Source organism: Phyllostomus discolor, chromosome 6 (genome assembly GCF_004126475.2).
Source record: "Phyllostomus discolor isolate MPI-MPIP mPhyDis1 chromosome 6, mPhyDis1.pri.v3, whole genome shotgun sequence".
Taxonomy (NCBI): domain Eukaryota; kingdom Metazoa; phylum Chordata; class Mammalia; order Chiroptera; family Phyllostomidae; genus Phyllostomus; species Phyllostomus discolor.
This window is the reverse complement of record NC_040908.2, coordinates 136,387,463-136,409,369: the sequence shown is the minus strand read 5'-3', so window position 1 is coordinate 136,409,369 and position 21,907 is coordinate 136,387,463. Positions and strand designations below refer to the sequence as shown.

The window sequence follows — 21,907 nt, the reverse complement described above, 5'->3', positions numbered from 1 at the left end:
CTGTAAGAAATTGCCAAAGTATTTTCCAGAGTGGCTTGTACCCCTTTGCACTGCCACTGGCAACACGAGAGTTCCAGCTGCTCTGCACCCTCGCCGGTACTCAGAGTGGTCGGTAGTACAGATGTGTGCTAGTGTCTAATCATGGTCTCCATGTGCATATCGACCAATGGCTAACAGGTTGAGGTTGAGCATCTTTTCATGTGCTTATTTGCCATCTGAGTATCTCCCCTGGTGAATTTTTAAAGTCTTTTACCCTTTTTGTTTTAATTGGGCTGTTTGTTTTCTTCAAGTTTTGAGAATTCTTTATATTATATATTCTACCAGGGGTGTCTAGCCCATGGCCCAAGGACCACATAAGGCCCAGGATGCCTATGAAAGTGGCCCAACACAAAAATCACAAATTTACTTAAAACCTCTTTTTTTGGGGATCATCAGTTTCGTTAGCGTTTGTATATTTAATGTGAGGCCCAAGGCAACTCTTCTTCTTCCAGGGTGGCCCAGAGATGCCAAAAGGTTGGACACCCCTGTGAGACAAAAGTCCTCTGTCAGACGTGTGATTGCAAATATTCTCTCCCAGTAGTTTATCTTGCTATTTTTTAAAAGTCTCCTTTATAGAGCAAATATTTTTAATTTTGATGAAGTTATCAAGTTATCATTTTTTGTTCTTTTATGGCTCATGCTTTTGATGTCCCATCTAAGAACAACTGTCTTGGGACCACAACTCAGAGAAGTTCTCCCTCAGAGTTCCAGGTGCCTGTGCTACTAGGAGACCTTTCCTGCTCTTTGAACCTGAACTACAGGTCTTCTCCTGCAGCACTCTCATTCTACGTGTTCACCTCCAGGGTTCAAGTTCAAGCAGAAAGGGAAGGGGAAGGGGAAGGGGAAGGGGAAGGAGAAAGGGAAGGGAAGGGAAGGGAAGGGAAGGGAAGGGAAGGGAAGGGAAGGGAAGGGAAGGGAAGGGCGGGGGATTGGGGATCCAGATGGGGGAAAGAAAAGGTAAATTACCCCCTGGTTCAGCATCTTGTTTTGTTTTTCATATTCTTGTCTTTTCCCCCAGTCTACCTGCTACACTTCATTTCTCAGAACCCTTAGACTGCTGCTCCCTGCACTCGGCCCCGTTCATTCAGTGGGACAGACAGGGCGGAGCGCGCTAACTCCGTGTTACGCAGAACCAGAGCCACAGATGCTCTTCTGACCACCTAAGCTCTGATCTGTCTGGTGGATTCAACCTGAGTATTTGGCACTCTTAGTTACACCCACACACAGCTAAAAGTAAAGAAACAGGTCGTGAGATTAAGACATAAATAAGAACATTTCTTTAGAATTCTTTTCATCATATCGTAGTAATTACAATTGCATCCAACTGGAAGACAAGGGGTAAGGAAAGAGTTGAACTATACTCAGAATTTCTGGAGTGTCAATAAATAGCAGATGCAGTTAACATTGACAGAGCAATCAGTCTACTTTTTATATAAAACCTCATTTTTAAAATTATGATTCACATTCATTTTAAAGACCTAGCAATACAAAAGTGAATAGACTTTTCATTCCAATCTTACATCCCCAGAGATACTATTAACATTTAGGTGTATCCTTCCTCATTGTATATATACTCTAACATATATAACATTATACATACAGTATATATACATATAGGTTTTTTATCATAACCCTCTTACATTTACTTTAGAAGAAACAATGGGGCTGCATTCATCAGCTTGCTCGTCTCAGCTAACAATGTGTCACGGACAGCTCTGCTGCTCAGCAATAGCTAAATATGATTCCCTTGTATAGGTCCAGCGTAATTTACTCAACCATTTCCCTATTGTTAGAGATATAGGCTGATTTCAGTCTTCACTTCTATAAGTAATCCTGTAATTAACACCCTGTATATTCTATAGGATTGATTCCACAAAGTAGGACTGTTGGGTCAAAAAATATATGCATTTTTAAATATAAATAGATACTGACCAATTACCTTCCCCAATTCACACTCCCAACATCAAATATGTGTTGTCTCCCTACAAACTTCCCCATAACTAAGTATTACCAGTTTTTTCATTATTTTAAATTCTTTTCTTATTGATTTGAGAGAGACAGAGAGAGAATATTGATTTGTTGTTCCATTTATTTATGCATTCATTGGTTGATTCTTGTATGTGCCCTGACCTGGGATCAAACCCACAACCTTGGCGTATTGAGATGATGCTCTAACCAACTGAGCTACCCGGCCAGGGCTTTTTATGCTCTTACCAATCTGATAGGTAAAACAATGGCATCTTGTTTTCATTTGCATGCCCCTAGTTGTGAAGTCTGAGTTTGTCTGTCACGTTGATTGGCTCTCATTTTCTCTTTGGTGGACTGCCTTTTCAGGGTCTACCGGTTTCCCAGTGGGCTGTGTGTCTCTTTCCATTTGTATGCTAGGAAGATTAACTCTTTGTTTATATACAGCTTTTCATCACAGAAAACTGACTCAGTCTACAGACACAAATGTGTTGCCTCTAATAATGCATTAAGGCATTAAGGACATCAGCTTCATTCTTCGTGTACAAAGTCAGCAAGGATTACACATTTCAATGTAAAGAATATGCACAATTAAGAGCATTTATTTATTCGGCAATTAGTTACTATGTGCTTCTGATGTACAAAGCATTATGCGAGGAGCACAGAAGACGTGGGCATCTATCCTCCAAGGGGTTAAGTCCAATAGGGAAAATAAGTCTGAGACAGAGGAAAGTGACAGCAGAAGGCACTATGTGATTAAATGGCAAAAAGGGGTGAGTAAAGACTACAGAGCAGGAGTTCTGTTCATGCCATTCCTTACCCCCCACCCCAAAATCCAGATCAGAGTAAAACCTAACAATAATTACATAAATCCTAAGCCTGCTTTTGGAGTCAATGGTCTCCAAAGTGAGGCAAGTGCACTCAAGGCAGTACACACAGTGACCCATTAGGTAATGGGGAAAAATGTTACAGCTTCTATTCTACTACAATGGCTTTGATCTTTTTTTTTTGTAAAGAGAAAGCCACGAAAGTTTATAAATTTGGCTCATTTAAGCTTTACAGATTTTAGCACTGGCAGCCTCACTTGATCTGTGTGTCAAGCAGTCTGTGTGCCAGGAACCCAGGGCAGAGCAAAAGTCTCACAGCCCAGCAGGACTGACAAGGGACAGACCTTCAGCGTACTGCGGTACATACATCAGGTTACGTAATTTTCAAGGTATACCATCCGATTTTAACTAAACTGCCCTCCCAAAATGAGCAAGTGAGTTAAACCACAAAGAAGCCATGAACTGAGATAATAATAACAGCGTAAGTGCACACAAACAAGAACATCGCAGAGCTAACACTTCTCTTCACAGCAGGCACTCCTCATCAGCCACACGAAGTAAAAACAGACAATCCAGCCTAATCTTCCAAAAAACCAGCTTCCCTCCAAAAATATTCAAAATTATCAAAAAGGCTAATTTGAAGCAAATTTATACTTATCTCTTTAATTCAAAACCTTACCATGAGCACGTATATATTGAGCTATTAATGAATATAATTTAGAAATATATTGTCAGATCTCACAATAACATGCCCTAGGAAAAAATGAGTCTAGAGACTGACCCCTGTTCCCAGAGCCCATGTACATCAAACAGAAGGGTGATGGACTTTTTAAGGTCCAGCCAACCACGTAACAGAGAAGCATCCCCCTCACTGTGGAGGTTAGCGTTATCCACTGTCAATGAGGGATGATAAACTGCAGGCAGCATCTAGATGATTTGGACTTACAGCTGGAGCCCTGAGCTCCCAGCCAGCTTGCAGTGCAGGCTCCATTCATGATTCCACCCAGCCCATAATACACAATGTTTTACAAAAATGAAAATTTTGGACCTTACTTTTCACATTACAGTTTTACTCTAGAGGGTGCAAGTTCAAAATTGTTTTACTGATAGGAGTTCATGATCAAAAATGTTTAGAGACCAAAGCTCTAAGTTATCTCCTTTGCCCTAGACTTGCTCCTTCCCAAAATTTTCCACAAGGGCTACAGGTGAGAAAGGAAATGACCTGCTTTGGGAGAGGTTAACTTTGACTGGAGACAGTCCCATAAAGATTTTTAACAAAAACAACCACACATTCTCATCACAAAGATTAAAGCAAAGTTTATGTCATGATACTAAATGCTTCTTAGAAATTACTCTCCAGTTACCAATATATATATTTTTAAATATATATTTTAAAGATTTTATTTATTTATTTATTTTTAGAGAAGGGAAAGGAGAGAAACATCAATGTGTAGTTGCCTCTTGAGCATCCCCCACTGGGGACCTGGCCTGCCCAGGCAAGTGCCCTGACAGGGAATCGAACCAGCGACCCCATGGTTCACAGGCTGGCACTCAATCCACTGAGCCACACCAGCCAGGTCAAAAAATATATATTTTTTTTTATGGTAGTCTCTAGTTGTTTCATTCTAACCATTTTGAAATGTAAATTCCTCGAGAACAAGGCCAAAGTCGCAGATTTCACGCTGGCTGTATGATGGTGGCTAATTATCTACCCTATTTTTTTTTTCCATAGGGGCTATGGAGGGTCCCTGGCTTCTGGCCATCAGCACAGCCAAGGACCTAATACACAACAAAAGGCTTTTATTGGGAAAGAAAAATTGATGAAAAGTGGCCCCCAAATCCTCACTGCCTGAGGCGGCTGGGGCTCCCACCAGGGTCCAGGAAAGAAGCGGCCACCAAACTGGCCCTCAGAAGGCTCAGGTATAGAGGTCAAAGTCAATATTTTTGGAGTTATAGAACTGTCCACTGGGGGATTCAGCTTCTGGCAGTAAACACCATCAGGCAAGTAGCCTTCATGCAGCCAGGTCTGCATCTGGGTGCTGGTGAAGGGCCATACAGCTCAGTACCCTGTGCTCTCCCACTTACATTCATTCCCACGTCACATCCACCAGACCACCTCCTGGCAGCTCTGCCTCTCGTCTCTGGACAGGGGCTGGGGTCTCCAGCTTTCCCTCTACCACTTCCTCAGCAAACACGTGCAGAGAAGGTTGGGGTCAGGCACCCCAACCCCTTCAGCTGTATGGCCAACCATTCTCTTGTCTCCTGATAAATGTCAAGGTTGCCCCGAGCCACCATTTGGTCAGCTAACCTGGACAGCCAGTCCTAGTGCTGGGGGGAATGGGGCATCCAGGCCCTTGCTACCCCCTTTGCCTAGGGGCCAGATGCTTAAGTGCCCCAGCCACATGTCTCTCTCAGCAACAGGAGCTCCAGAAGGCCCTCGAGGAGGGCTTGGGCAGTATTGGTAAGTATTGGTGAGCACTGAGTATTGAGTATTGGTGTCTGGCCTGGGCTGTCCTCCTCCTCTGAGTCTGACCCTCCTCTGAGTCTGATCAGGTGAGCGCTGATCAGGAGGCTGCTCCCTGACCTTCACCCAGTGTCGTCCAGCCAGCTGTCTTGGACCTGAGTGTCCCAGTTCAGGAAGTTAGTTGCCATCAGCATCACAGTGGCCGCCTTCCGTCTCTTCCTGTAGATTGAAGGGTGTGATCCGCACAGCTCCCTCGCTAGGGAGTATGGGCTGCTTCCTGACCTTCCTCATCCTCTGAGGCCAGGATGTCATATTTGCTGGACCCCTCCTCCTCTTCTTCCTCCTCATCACTGTCCAAAGAGTGTTTACCTTTGAAATGCCTTCCAGGACCTCCTGCCCCAGCTACAGCGTCCACCAGCTTCTTCTTGGGGACACTGATTTCATCCTCCTCATTCTTCCTTCCCATGCTTTGGAAGGTCACTTTCCTCTTCAGCATGACTAGACAGGAGGGTCTTCCTCAAGCAGAGATAAGAACCCAGGGTGGGCTGCAGTGGGCTATCTACCCTATTTTTTGGCGTCAGGTCTACATTTGTAAAATGGAAGGAGCAGGTCAATATAGTTATAAACTTCCTTCCAACTCCATGTTGTAGGGTTCTACGAGGAACCGTTGCAGGGTCATTAATGAACTTGCACACTGGTGAAGACTTCACTGCACAAACACACACCCTTTTTGACAGTAGAAGCATAACTGCTAAATGGCTGCCTACCATGTTAATAAGGTAACAATAGACTAAGCAAATTCTCAGGATGCCAGCAAGCTCCTGAGTTTTCATTAATCTTTCATTCAAGGAAACGTAAAGAACACATACTACATACCAATCATAGTACTAGGTAACTAGGGATAAAAGATGTGTAACACACAATTCCTACTACAATCCATTCAGTCATTCACCAGGTTTTTACTGAATGCCTACTATGTCCCAAGCACTGTTCCAGACACAGGGATATGGCAATGGACACAACAGATAAGATCCAACCCTCTCACCCCACCCCCAAAAAGTAATACCAAGGAGGCGTGAAGCTAGCAGAATAATCTCCCCCACAGAGGGTAACAAAGTATTAGGAAAATTACATGAGAGCTATGGATACACCTGTGGTGATTTTTATAACAAAGTCCCCAATTTCTTAGATGCTTCTCCACCAAGAGGAAAGGGTCTATGGCAGGGGTGTCAAACTCATTTTCACCAGGGGCTACATCAGCCTCGCAGTTGCCTTCAAAGAGGCAAAATAATTTTAGGACTGTACAAATGTAACTGCTCCTTAACTGTTAAGGAAGTGAAATTACATTTGGCCCTTTGAAGGCAACCGTGAGGCTGATGTGGCCCCCACTGAAAATGAGTTTGGCACCCCTGATCTGAGACCTTCCTCTCAAATCGGAGCTCTGTGATGCTTCACTACTAAATACTGCAGAAGAGGTACTCTGCTAGTTTGCAGGCCCAGACCTTAGAAACTGGCAGCTTTCTCTTTCCCTTTAGATGCTCATTCTTGGAGCTCAGCCACCATGCTGTGCAGAGGCCCAGGCCACACGTAGGTGTCCCTACTGAAAGTCAGCATCAACTGCCAGACACGTGAGGGAAGACAACACCAGATGATACCAGCCCCAGGAACTGAATCATCCCAGTTCACGAGTCTTTCCAGCAGAGGCTCCAGATATGAGGGAGCAGGAATAAACCATCCCTGCTATGCCCTGTCCGAATTCCTGCCACAGAGCCCGTGGGCATGGCAACGCTGGCTTACACCACTGCGCTCTGGAGTGACTGCTACACAGCAGATGAGAGAAACGTCTTTAAGACCTAAGGGATCATATATTTCTCACGATATCTCATTAGTGTTTTTAACTTAATTAGTAATCAAATTAGAACTTTTCTAAATAGTGAGTAAATACTTTTAAAGTTACAATGGGCATTAATTTAAGAGAAAACCAAAATCTACAAAACATATTAACTCTGATGAGGGTCACTGCTCTGCACGGCTATCAAGTAACAGCAAAGGAGAGACAAAGCTGATGGGTAACCTTTAACATTTCTCAAGACATTAACAGAAGTACCAGAGTTCAGTTTCCCAGTTCATTCGTCAGACAATTATTTACAGCATACCCACAGTACTAGGCACAGAGCAATGAACATAACAGATAAACATCCCTGTCCTCCTAGTGCTTAATTCAGTGAGGGGAAAGAGACAGACAAGACAAAGAAGTGTGTTGCATGGTATCACATGCTGAGAAGAAATATAAAGCAAGGAAGGAGACTAGGAAATGTTGCTGGTAGTGGTGATAATGGGGAGGGCTTGCCACATGGAGGTGACATTTGTGGCAAGACCTTAAAGAGGTGGGGAAATAAGCCATGTGGCATATGAAGAAAGAGTGCTCCAGAAAGAGCAAATAGTACGTACAAAGACCTAGAGGCCAGTATGGCTGTGGTTGGTTGAGCAAGCAAGAAAGTAATAAAGCCCTGACTGGTACGGCTCAGAGGGCTGGGTGTTCCCCCCCCCACCCCCGTCCTCAGGGTCACCAATTCCATTCCCAGTCAGGGCACATGCCTGGGTTACTGGCCAGGTCCCTGGTTGGGGGTGCTCAAGAGGCAACCGATTGATGTTTCTCTCACACATCGATGTTTCTGTCCCTCTCCTTCCCTTCCCCTCTCTCTAAAAATAAATAAATAAAATCTTTTAAAAAAAGTAATGAAAAATGAGGTCAGAGAGGAAACTGGGGACCAGATGGTACCAGCATACCGGGCAGATACAAGGGGTTCAGTTCCGGAGCACCACAATAAAGTGAGTACCGCAATAAAGCAAGTCACAAATTTTTAATAAATGTTATGTTTACATTATACTGTAGTCTATTAAGTGTGCAACAGCATTATGTCTTTTAAAAATACACATACCTTCATTTAAAAATTATATATTGCTAACAAATGCCAACCATCATCTAAGCCTTTGGTGAGTCATAATCTTTTTGCTGGTGAAGGTAAGACCCTTCAATCTATAAAAACGCAGTATCTGCGAAGCACAGTGAAGTAAAGCGCAATTAAACAAGTACGCCTGTAATGAATGGCAAATGCTGGCAAAAACCCATCAGCTCTGAAGCCGGAACTAGGAGAGCCAAATACAACCAGGGCAGGAATGTTTTCGTCTGTTTTGTTCACTGATTTACCTCAGGCACCTGTAACGGCGCCTAACACCTAGCAGAACGAATGAAGTCTCAGCTGTTACTTAGCAGCTACTAGACTTTTAACAGGTGACTTCAATTGTTTGAGCCTCAGGTCTAATCTCTAAAACTAGAATAATAATCCCTCCCACCTCACAGGGTCACAGTGAGGTTGGAGAACGGGGAAATATTTTGCAAACTGTAGGGCACCACCTATAGGTAAGATCTTGATGCGATTATTGTAATAGCAATTATTATTAACAACAATAATGTCTCTACCTTGCCCCATTAATTTCAACCTGTGAATCATTCTCTACCTCCATCTGTCATGGAACTGAGGGCAGGGCTACCTTCCCACCGGCCTGAGGAAGTCAACTTCGAGCACCTAAGGGTTTTTGTGCATGAGTGGCCGTAATTAACATATGATAATTGCTCCTACCAACTTTTCCTTGAAACTCTGCGAAAAAAACAATGAAACACAGTTCCCATGGGAGAATTCTACACCCTTCTGTAAAATCCAGTCAGCTTGCAAACCTTTCTTTTTCCTGTCAAAATCCAAGAACACCTAATACGAATGCTTTGACATCTCCCCACGAGTCTTGTTCCTCACTTAAAGCTACACCAGACTGTTGAAAGAAGGGAGGGGGAGCATGAGAAAACTCTCAGAATTGGACTTTTTTTCAAGAGGCCAAGTAATCCCATCATCTCAAACTGCTTGAATCCCAACCGAAACAGAAAATCCACTACCTAACTTACAACTGGAGACAGCTTCAGTTTTCTCATCCGTATACAGAGATAATGCCATCTCCTCAAGGATGTTTCAATTCTGGAGTAAAATAATGCATATAAAAGCATATGGCACGTGCTAAATGCTCACTACAAGTTGGATGAATCTGGATATTCTTCATTTATTCGATAAACATTAAGTGAACAGCTACAATATGCCACTCTAGGCTTTGGGAAAGGGCCACTAAAAAAGAAAAAGACAAAAATCTCGTTCCGTTGTAGCTAGCATGTACCTCCTGTAACATCCCCTCACTAGCCCATTCTGTTCTTTGGAATTACATCTGGCTTCTGGTAATACCTCCTCCACAGAGTAGAGTTCTTTGGGTTCCTGCAGACAGCTATCACCGTAGCTCCCACCCCCTTTCCTCCAGCCTAGACAAACAGCCTGAATTCTTTCAAGGAGTGTCCAAGGATATGGGAACAAACGCTAAAACTGGGCTGGGTGGGGCGAAGGCGGGTGCCTCGGGGCCTCGGCCCAACGAGAAATCCAGGGAACCGCAGACTCCAGCCCAAGGTCAAGTCGGGCTGGTTCAGCTCAGGTGTGTCACCCGACACTTCTCCCAGGAACCGCCATCCTCCCGTCCCAGGCCTCGCAGCGGCCCCTACCAGGTACCACAGGGTTCCTACCAGGTACCGGGGGTACAGGTCCCAGAGGGTGCCCTGGAAGGTTGGAGAACTCAACCAGGCACTCAATCCCCTGCCCAGGCCCCTCCTTCCCGGTCGCCTCAGAAAGAACTCCCAGCATCATTCCCGATGTTTCCAGGCTTCCCCCTACCCGGCCCAGGCCCCTCCTCCGGAGGTGGCCTCTCCCGGGCGCTTCATCAACCCACGCCCCCGTCTTCCTACAGCCGCCACCTCTCTCCAGGCTCCCGGGACAGCCAGCACCGGCCACACTCACCTGCGAGCCCAGACCAGGCCCCTCCATCTTCCCAGTGACGGTGGCGACTCGGCTAAGTGGCGAAGGCAGCCAGCTCTCCAACCCACTCCCCAGCCCGCCTGGAGTCGCCGGTATCCCACTTCCTGCTCCCGGCCCAGCCTCTGCAGCAGCCTCCGCTCGCGCCTTTACCATCAATCGGCCTCGGGAAAGCCAATCCCTGCTCTTCTCTGGGCCAGGGGCGGGACTTTCTTGCTGCCTCAGAAGCCGGCCAGGAATCGCTAGTTGGAGGCTCCGCCCCCAGCTCGTGACGGGGGGGGGGGGGGGGGGGTCAAGTTCCTGCCTCCGGTCTGGACTGCATTGCTTGCCAAGGTAGGTGTCCTCCTGACCTTCATGCCCCATCGTGTAAAGCACCCCCCCCCCCGACGACATCTAATAAGGAATCCACAAATGTTAACTATTAAAACATTTGCCACTCCACTTCTGCGCTGTTCGGATAGTCAATTCCACCGTCGCTGGGCTGGTGGGAGAGTGGGCGGGTCTGTTTTGTTCTTACAAAACAAAATAATGAATTCCACAGCTCAGACTAGAGGAGGATTGGGCAGGAGACCCCCCACCTGCACTCCCCACACCCCTTTAAGGTCTACACGGAAAGAACTAGCATCTAAATTCTGGTAAGCCATGAGGATAGTATAAAGCTTGGTCCCTGCCCTTGCGGACCTCCAGTGGTGCAGTGGGGCTCTCCTACTGAGTCCCCAGAAAACGGGAGCTTTTCTAACCCAGCACTAACACAGTCTTTGTAATTAATTATTCCTTAGTGTATATGTTGTCAAGCTAAACCAGATTAAGACCTTTAGAAGTTAGATTGGAAAAGAACTGAAAACATTATGACTCTCTTTATACAATTAATACTAAACATAGTATGTGTCTAGAAATCTAGCAAAGTGCTGGTTTTTCCCATGATAAATGCTATAATACAATAAAATCGTTAAATTACTATTATTATTAATTTACTACTACACTGCTGCCTATTGGGCACACCAGCCATGAGTTGTCCCAAAAGCCCATCATCCCCCCCGCTTGGGGGTGGGACATCATATCCATCTCTGAACTCCCAGTGCCCAGCACAGCACAGGGACACGGAAAATGCTCAGCACAATTGTACTGAGAGGGTAGGTGAACAGATAGGTGTGTCATCAACTTCTGTGATACAAGGAAAGACAAATTGAGTGACAAATTGAAGTGTAGCAACTTCCTTGGAGAGCAAGAGGAGCAAGGCAATTAATTTGGACAGGCTAGGATGAGACATAGGGCAAGGCTTCACAGAGGGGAGAGCCTTTGGGTATGGCCATTTTGCTTAGCTAATAAGAACTCTGTTTATTGATCACTTCCTGTGCATTGGCACCTGTGACAGTGTTTTTACATACACTATGTGTAATCTGTAAGATATGTGTTATTTTTCCCATTTCCCAGAAGAAAAAAAACTGAGGTTCAGACTGATACCATAAACCCCAAGTCAGCCAGCTGGTAAGTGGTGGAGAGAAGATTCTAACCCAGTTCTCTTACTGCCTAGTGCTTTGACTGAAGTGGTTTGGTTACTTTCAAGGACTAAATTAAAAGATATTTTTGGACTTCAGGGAGGCTTCAAATCTGCTATTTCAATGCTTCTGCACTGATATTCTAAGACATCAGAAGATTCTGGAACAAATAAATCCTGACACTCCCCCCTGCTTGTTTTATGCCTCCATTGAGCTACTTCTGATTGGGATAAGTGTATGCAGCACTAATGGTTATAAGAAAGCAGACCCAGTGACGCCTGCAGTGCCGTTATTACTGCTCATCTTTGAAAATGCCTTTGGCTTGTAGACACACCACAGCAGAATGGCATGAAAAGTGGAGCAGCCCCCGGAGAAGACTGTATGGGCCTGAGTCCCAGCTCCAGCACTGACTGTGCCTTGGGCAAGTTGCTCAATGTGTTTGTGTTTCAGTTTCCTCCTCTATACTCAGAAGAGTGCCTGGTATATGATAGGCACTATGTGTGGGTTAGCTTTTATCATCGGGAGTGAATGTTTGGGGGAGCACTAATGGACCAGCTGAGTGGTGTCATGCAATGAGCTTAGGATGGAGATGCAGCAGACCTGGCTTCCTGTCCTAACTTTACCTGCACTTACTGTATGTGTTAGTCAGCTGGGCTACCATAACAAAGTACCACACACTGGGTGGCTTACAACAGAAATCTATTTTCTCACAATTCTGGAATCCAGAAGTCCAACATCATGATGTCCCCAGGGTGGTTTCTTCTGAGGCTTCTCTCCTTGGCTTGTAGATGTCCACCTCCCCCTGTGTCTTCACACGGTCTTCCCTCTATGCACAGCATCTGTATCCTAATCTCCTCTTCTTACAAGGACACACATCGTAATGGATTAGGACCCTCCTATATGACTTCCTTTGAACTTTCCTCTTTAAAGAGCATACTTCCAAATATAGTCACATTCTGAGGTACTGGGTGTTAAGGTTTAAACATATGAATTTGGAGGAGTGAAGTTCAGCCAGTAATACTGTGTGACCCTGGGCAAATCACTTTCTCCCTCTGGGACAGTTTCCTTATTTGTAAAATGGGGCTGAGTGTAGCAGCAAGAACACTACCTGGACGGTCCGTCTCAGCTTCAATCATGGAATTTCCCCAGCTGAGACTAAGCTCTACCTCTCCAATCCCCACAGTACTTTTTTTTCCATCTCTTTTCTATGTCACTATTTTTCTTATTCTGCAAATGTATGAGATTGAGTAGCTACTGTGTGCCAAGCAACATTCAGCACTGGGGAGTCAACACTGAGCAAGATAAAAACACCTGCTCCTTGGCCTCCTGGGGTTACTGTCTAACAGCAGGGGACAAACTTGCATCAGACTCACAAATACTGACCTCTTAGAGTCGGCCTTGTTGTTCTTGGGTAGATCCTCTTTCCTCTACTTGGCCCTGGCCTCCTGACACACATCCATCTCGAGGTCCCTCACCATGCTTTACACAAGATCTGGCATGTGCTAAAGCCTGAAAGTGCTGTCCAAACAAACAACGAATGAAGACAAAGGGATGGTTTACAAAAGGACATCAAAGGGGGTCTGGCTCCATAAATTACTCGAAGAACTGCTGAGCAGTGTTTCACAATTCTTGGCTTTGAAAAAAAAATTCCACATTAGGGTTTGCTAATTCCCACTATCACACTACGGGCAGCAACAGAGTCCGTTTTGACTGAACTTTTGATTCCAGCCTTGTTTCTTCCACAGCTCTGGAAAGACTAGGGACTTTTTTTTTTTAAACAAGGGTGTTTGTTATAATTATGTCAATGTTGGCACCAAAAAGACCATTTGAAATGTCAAAACAAAACAAAAAGCCCACACATCTGTCAGCACAGAGCTTCTCACAGACACAGGTCAGGAAACCCTAGTGCTCTCCGATACCAAGCCAGTGGGGCTGGGGTGGGGATGAGTGAGTGAGTGCTGCTGGGAACGCTTTAGGTAACAATTGTTTATTTAGCATCTACTATGTGCCAGGCACAGGCGAAAACATATAAGTACAGTCTTTTTGGAGTTCAGGTCTTTTGTGAAGGGCAAATACTGACAGAGATAGGGATTTTTTTTTAAGTATAAACAATAAGTGCCAATAAAAAAAAAAGTACCAAGAATATAACACAGGGACCCACATTAGCCTGGGGGAATACAGTAGGGTAGAGGATCCCTTTCATAATTCATAACACTAGGTCAAAAGGATGTTTCCAATCCCCTCTATTTATAAATGAGGAAACAGGCTCAAGGAGAAAAGTGACTTGTCCAAGATCACCCTGCCAGTTAGTGGTGAACGTAGGGTTAGGACAGCTCCTCCGACCTGCTCTATGGCTCCCTCACCAGCCCCCAAGCAGCCTCAACTTTCTAACCATAACCACCCTCCCAGATGCTCACGGCTTGGGGTTACAGGAAGAGTCAGAGATTGCTTGGAAGTCTTGCACCATCTCTTGCCTACTATTTACATAAATGCTTTACAGTTAAAAAGTGAAAGAGAGTCTCTCCCTTCATTTTATATACAAATCACCAAGATCCGGTAATGAGATATTCTAGGAACCACATAGCTAATATGGGCTGGCTATGGAGATCATGGTGTACAGTTCCTTGCAGTTTACCTGCCAGATTAACCAGATTCTCAAGGGTGTGTGGGGCAGTGGGGAGAGGCAGAAGGAGAGGGAGAGGAAAGGTAAAGCAGGAAGTATTCCTATTTTTTTTTTTTTTTGCTGGTTGCTATTTTGATCCTTAGTTACCTGTCTGGAGTCACATGTTTAGATACCAACTCCTATGGAAAATTTTCTGGATGTGTCCAAATTGTGATAGCAACACTCCAGATTAGGTAATAAATCTACCTTGACTCTGATTAGGTATCCAAGTCTTCCCTTTCTGTCTTCTGTGTCCATCTATCAATCATAGCTCTGCATTTATTGGTTTACACATTCATCTCCCCCAGGCCTGTATGCTCCTATAAGACACTTAAATATCACTTCCACAGCAAAGCCTTCCTAGACTCCTAGATCAGTTTAGGACTCCCTGGTAAATGCCCCAATAGGACCTGGAATTTTTCTAACAACACCATAAAACATTATTGAATTCACATTTTGAATATCTGTCTTCTTTGCAAACCATGAGCAGAGAACCTGGCCCTGTCTCAGATGCAGATTGATTCCCAATGCATAGCCAGTACCTGGCCCACAGAGCCACTCAATATTCAGTTGTTGAATGAATAAACAACCCTGTATTATTCATTTTAATTTATATCCTTAGTGCCTGGCACATTTCCCAGCCCAGGTTAAGTGCTCAAACAATGTTGACTTGAGTTAAAGAATCCCATCTGTGTCTCTATACAGTTTGCAAAACACTTGCGCTTCATTTAGATTGAGTTCATAACATGTTTGTGAAGCAAGCAGAGCATGGGTTGGCATCTCGCTTTATAGACTGTGGCTCAGGGAAGCTTCAGCAGCTGCCCCAGGGCATCAGGCTAGACAGTGGAAGAACCCGGGCCCAGCATATCTGATGACAAGGGCAGGACTGTCTCCTGTATGACAAGGCTGTGGCCTTCCTTGCCAATACAGTCACTGACAAGAATTAAGTTCAGGGCCTAGGAATGAGCGACAGGTTCAAGGCCTTTCAAATTTTCATATAGGTATTTTTTCAAAGGTGTTTTCAGATTCCTACCTATTTGAGGGAATCAAGGTAGGACCTGAGTCTTTGAAGCTCACTTTCTGTGCACTCTTAGCAAGAGACTTTACCACTTCGAGCCTCCCGGCTCTTCTCTATTTAGTGGGAATAGTAATAGAACTTACTTCATAAACTAGCGGTTGTAAGGATCAAATGAAAGAATGCATCTAATGTGCATACAGTTAATGCTGTATAAATGTTGGCTGTTACTAGGTACAAAGGCAACTGAGAAAAACTGAAACCTATTAGGGGAAACTCAGCCTTAACCTTGATCAGGACCCAGCTCTGGAATATTCGTAAGTTTATAGGAAATATAATGACCAAGGTTCCGCTGGCCAAAATTTATTCCAAGTTTCAAGGAGGACATTGATTTGTGACGCTTAATAGGAATTCTTGTCCTTCTCTTTCCACCACCACCCTGCTCTTCACACCAAACTATTTCTGTTGATGCCCCTCAACTTCACCATCAGCGGAGGATAAAACACTGGTTAAATCTGTTGGTAGCAACTGCCTGTTAGACTCCAAATATAGCAACAGAGTGGTTGTCCATGGTAACTAGCCAGCCTGGCTTACTGTGGTGCCGATTGTTCAAGAATATAGAAGACAGGACAACGGGAGGCCAAACTGGTTAGCTGCCATCTCAGTTTCTAAATGAAAGAAATGGACCCTGTGCTTTGGACAGATGGTGAGTCCAGACAAGATCTGGATTTGCCAAGCTGAAGGCCCTGAGGTCACTCCCAAGCCACTGAGTTCCTGATGAGTGTGACTACGCTGGAGGTGTACCTTCCGTAATGGCAGCAGGCGAGATGGCAGGAGAGACAGAACATGGAATAACATGGCAGAGTGAAATTCTGCCGCGCCTCTCAGCCTTCTGTGGCTCCCTGTTGCCTGCTATCGAGTTCTTAGTGGGACTGGAGCACTGAGACACCCTCTAACATCAAGGCAGCCGTGGTCACTATTTTCTCTCTCTTGTCCCTGTGCCTCTGGACATCTGCCCTGTCGTTTCTGTAACGTGGGGCCTTTTGCTTACAACTTTTGTTCACACGTGACATTGACTCCAGCCTTGGCTCCATCAGATTTTACAGGCCCGGCACCTACTACCTGCTTGTCACTGTTTCTGGGCCTCTTCATTCAGACGACTGAGAGAGAGAATCCACTTGGTTGTCATTATTTAATGGGTCAGATGGCCCTCAGTCACTTATCTCCCCTGACCAGTCATTTAGGATGGACTAGCTTGATTTTGCCGTGATCACCAATGGGTTTAGCAAGGACTGCAGGTGGGCACAGTTCACAGAGAAGGGACCTACATCACCTGCAATGCCGTGAATCAGAGATTCATTTGTCCTTACAAGTAAACACAGGCAGCAGGTTGTATGTTTCCTAGGGCTGCTGTAACAAAATACCAAACTGGGTGACCTAAAAGAACAGAAATTGACTCTCTCACCACTCTGCAGGCTAGAGATCCTGAAGCAAGGTGTGGGCAGGGCCACGCCCTCTCTGAAGGCTCCAGGGGAGGCTCCTTCCTTGCCTCCTAGCTTCTGGTGTTTGATGGCAATCCTTGTTGTTCCTGGTTTGTGGACACGTCACTCCCACCTCTGCCTCCTTCATGGGGCTCTCCCTGTGCGTCTCTCTCTGTGGCAGATCTCCCTCTGCTTATACAGTCATTGGGTTAGGGCTCACCCTGATCCAACGTGCTCTCATCTTAAGTGGATTACATGTTCAAAGACCCAGTTTTGAAATAAGGTCACATTCACAGGTGGCAGGAGTTAGGACTTCAATGCAACTTTAGGCGGGGGGACACAATTCAACCCACAGCACAGGGTAAGGAGAGTGAGAAGCATTCATTTAATCCCAGTGCATCTGCTGGGAGGTCCCGAGAAGACATCAGTTTTCATTCGGGAGCAGGCAGACATGAACTAAAGGTGATTCTGGACTAGAGGCACTTTGTCTGGGGAGAGGCCAGGGCAGGGTGGGATCATGAGGGACTTTGGACAACCAGGAGACAGTACAGGGACTGGGTTATTGGGTGGTTGAGAAAGGAAAGCATCAGGAAGTGAGAAAAGACAGACTTTACTTATTTCACAAACCATGGCCCAAGACCCACTGAGGGGGTGGGGGTCACAGGAATCTGGAGTCAACTCCTCATGACACCTAAGACAGAGTCTGGTAAATGATAGATAGTTGGGAGATTTTAGTGAGGATGGGGAAAGAGAGGAAGAAGGAAGAGGAGGCTGGGGGAGGAGGAGTGAGAAGAAGAAGAAGACTGGGTGTGCTGTGCAAAGCCTTCCATGCTCCTAGGGCTGGGTGTCTGCTGTCCCCTGCATCCACAGCACTCTGGAGTGGCACTTGTCTCACTGTATCGTGACCTCCTGTTTACTTATCCACCTCTGCCTTCAGTCTGTGACTCTGAGTCAAGGGTCAGTGCCTTGCACAGTTGAATACCTAAAGCAGGTGCTTAATTGTTTTTCAGATTTGTTTGGGACAAGAAATAATGCCTTTTTACGCTCCACCCAAGTTCGGAACACATTATGAAAGACACACACAAAAGTCAGATACATAGAGATAAAAATTTTAGCTTTCTTAGTGACAAAAACTAGTATTAGAGAAAGGGGTTTAGGCCTGCTAGCCACTGGGCTCGTAATACATTACCCCCATACTGAGAGACTTAGCCCATCACAATTCCTAGGGGTCCTGGACCACTGCCAGCATTGGAGCATCTGGGTGCTTGGAATAGAGCAGAAGGGGTGCTCCTCACAGGCAGGCAGATCCCAAAGGGAAGAACCAGAGGCTGAGCTGATTATGCAAAGCTTGGCTTCCAAACTCTCTTGTCAGACAAATGGCTCCTCCTACCTTTGGGGTGGGGGAAGGGGGCAGAGAGGGAGGAATAAGGAGAAACCAAAAGTGTGACTCCAACCTCCTTCCCCATGAAATCACAAGGCCAGAGGAAAGGAGAATTTCCAAAACCAGTGGTTAGGTGAATGAATCAACAAATAAATGTTACTGGTGCTGTTTATTCTTCATCTACTGTTTGACCGGGGAGTGTGGGGCTGTTGCAGGGTAGAGACCCTCTGCTATAAGTACCCATCGTCACCAGGCCTGCCACTAAGGTCCGAAGTGCAGAGAGGACAGTGAACAACAGTATGTTGATCACTTGCTAAGATGCCCGTTTGACTGCAGGAGATCCTTCCTAAGCAGTTTCTCTATCCCCAGCTGGCATGGATTTCATCAGCTATGACTCCCCAGGGCTTATCACACCAAGGAAGTAGTATTCAGTTATTTTTCAGGACTTCATAGTTATTAAAATAAGTTACCCAGTCTCAAAAACAGGATATGCACCCCCTTGCTGGATAAAACACGGCATTTGCTCGGGATGGAGGAGTGTGGTGGTTGGTGTTAGGTGGTTGTGAAGGTGTACAGTGCATCAGCTCAAGTGGAATTCCTCCCGGGTTATCCAACCTTTTGGCATCTGGGCCACACTGGAAGAAGAAGAGTTGCCTTGGGCCACACATTCCATACATAAACACTAACAAAAACTGATGAGCAAAAAAAGAAAAGGTTTTAAGTAAATTTATGATTTTGTACTCAGCTACATTCATAGCCATCCTGGGCTGCATGCAGCCTGTGGGCCATGGGTTAGACACCCTGCAGGGTTTTTGTATATAAAGACACTGCTGGGATTATAGCCTAAGAACCCTGAAACACCAGTCCAAAAGAACCCATGCACCCCACTGTTCATAGCAGCACAATTTACAATAGCCAAGTGCTGGAAGCAACCTAGGTGCCCATCAGTAAATGAATAGGTCAAAAAACTATGGTACATTTATACAATGGAATACTACACAGCAGAGAGAAAGAAGGAGCTCCTACCCTTTGCTACAGAGAGCATTATGCTAAGTGAAATAAGCCAGGCAGTGAGGGACAAATACCATATGATCTCACCTTTAACTGGAACCTAATCAACAAAAGAAAAAAGCTAGCAAAATACAACCAGAGACATTGAAATTAAGAACAATCTGACAGTAACCAGAGGGGAAGTGGGAGGAGACAATGGGGGGAAGGGTTTTCAGGAACAACTATAAAGGACACATGGACAAAACCAAGGGAGGGGGTGGCAGCAAAGGAGGGAGGTGGGTTTGGCTGGGGCTGGGGGGAGGGGTGGGGGGTAGATGCACACAACTGTAATTGAACAACAATAAAATAATAATAAAAAAGGACAGTGGTGATTAGGGGTAAAATTGGGCCACAGTTTATTTAAGCCCTGGCTCAACTGCAGGGCTACTGAAGTCTTGCCCACTCCCAGCTCTTCTGGTGCCGAACACAACTTGAACCTTGATTCCCAAGGGTGACTGGTGCAGGGCCTAATGAGCCAGATCAGTGTGCTCTAAACAGTGCTTTTTTCTTACCCAGCCCAGTACGAAATGGCCAGGTCCTTAATCCCTCCCAGTAAATGCCTGTTCGACATTACCTTCACTCAGCAAGTGCATCAGGCAGGCTGGCAGCGAGGCGCTGGCTTTGACAAGGAGTGCAGTGCTTGTCCTGGGAGGCAGTGTGGTCATGGGAAGGGGCAGAGGCCCAGAGTAAGGTTCCCACCACACATGAACTCGCTGCAGACCACCGAACTCAGGTTCTCCAGGCCTCAGGCTCCTCATCAGAGAAATGAGGTGGATGGGGCCTGGGTTCAACTCTGTCAGGCCAAGCAGAGCACCCAGAACTACTGGTCGGCCACCAGGAGGTCCAGCCTGGTGAAAGTCTTTAGACAATAATTTTTCTGACTAGGCCATGTCTTCTGCATCTTCTTGCAGCAGGAGTTTTGTCCCGAGTGTAGCATGTGTAGAATATTTAAAAAATAGCCCTGGCTGGTGTAACTCAGTGGATTGAGTGTGGGCTGCGAACCAAAGCATCACAGGTTCGATTCCCAGTCAGGGCACATGCCTGGGTTGCAGGCCATGGCCCCCAGCAACTGCACATTGATGTTTCTCTCTCTCTCTCTTTCTCTCTCCCTTCCCTCTCCAAAAATAAATAAATAAAATCTTAAAAAAAAATTTTTTAAAATAAGTGGCACAGTGATTCATAATTTAATATTTGCATTGTGATTACCTGTGACATCCGTCTTCTGAATGATCAGATATTAACATTCCAAACCTCTCCCACGTCCTACTTTATAACTGCCCCAATGCACTTCCATCCATGAATGAGATTTCATTATTAAGAATTTCATTTCCCATAATGGATTTTTTTTTCTAATTTTGGCTCCATGGGCAATGCACTAAGATGACATGATTTACTGTTTTTGGTGTGCTGGCCTTGGATACTAACTCTGCCTGTGTGCTAATGTTATGGCAGGCTGAGCTTCTGCTTCTTTATCAGCATCTTCCCATGGGAGGAAAAGCTGCAGCCCCAGCACCTGCAAAACAAAATAAGACAACAACAACAACCAAACTGTGTGGAGGCAAACATTTCCTTAGAATGAAAGGGTCACGTTTGTTCAAAATGCTATTATCCCATCCACGCACTACTGAAGAGGGACTGAAGAAAACATCAGACAAATAATGTTCTTGCAAGAAATGGAGCAGGCTGATTAATTCTCAATTAGCATCCGTGCAGAATAAGCATCCTTGCACAGTAAACATCTAAGTATGATGTTAATATGCATTAGATTCTGCTTCAGACATTTCTGCTCATAACGGGGATCTTTCTTATGGTCAATGAAATAATATATATGGAAATATGTGTTATTTGTTATATATACATATATATGTGCACATGTGTATTTTTTTCAGAGCTCAGAAAGATTGTGAAGAGAGGAAAAATTCATACTTACAGAGGGTATTAGTTTCCAGTGGCTTCTATAACAAATTGATATAAACTTGGTGGCTTATACTAATAGAAATTTATCCTCTCATAGTTCTGGAGGCCAGAGACTCAAAATCAGTATCACTGGGCCAAAATCAGGAGATCAAGAGGTGGGCAAAGCTGCACTCGCTCCAGAGGTTCCTTCCAAGGAAGGAAAAAAATTCCTTCCTTGTTACTTCCAACTCCTGCTGGTCATCTGCATTCCTTGGTTTGGGACACACTCCAAATCTCTCGTCTTTATCTTTGTATCAGCTCCTGCTCTGTGTGCACGAAATCCTTCTCTGCCTTCCTCTTATAAGTGTACCCATGATTGCATTTAGGGCCCAGTCAGATAATCCAGAATAATCTCTCAACCTTGAGATCCTTAACTTAATCACATCTGTAAAGATTCCCATCCCTTTGCCATATAAGGTAACATTCAGAGATTCCCAGGGATTAGGACGTGGATGCCTTTTGGAGGGCCATTCTCTTCCCACCACACTGAGCAATCACACTATACCATTTCTTAGTGCTGTGTTCATCCACCAACATCTGCCCTGGGCACAGAAAAGGACTGGTGGCACCCCTGCTGCCGAGTTAAAGGACTCAGGTCCTTCATTCCCAGTCCAGGGTTTCTTACAACTGCATGTTGCTCGGAGTGGGCTTGTGGGAGGAGGTG

The 21,907-nt window shown here is 45.2% G+C and overlaps 1 protein-coding gene and 1 pseudogene across 2 annotated transcripts in view; both read right to left on the bottom strand.

Annotated features, from left to right (window-relative positions):
- The window catches only part of ZDHHC13 (zinc finger DHHC-type palmitoyltransferase 13), a 45,378-nt gene extending 35,035 nt beyond the window's left edge, over positions 1-10,343 (bottom strand). The window contains exon 1 of one of the 2 annotated variants that reach the window (XM_028517168.2): positions 10,185-10,343. In XM_028517168.2, the coding sequence (XP_028372969.1) occupies positions 10,185-10,211 (27 nt within the window). In that variant the 5' untranslated portion in view covers positions 10,212-10,343. The remainder of the gene's footprint in view (positions 1-10,184) is intronic. The other variant, XM_036029136.1, reaches the window with a different exon arrangement.
- On the bottom strand, positions 4,431-6,559 carry LOC114500468 (annotated as a pseudogene).
- Positions 10,344-21,907: the final 11,564 nt, after the last annotated feature.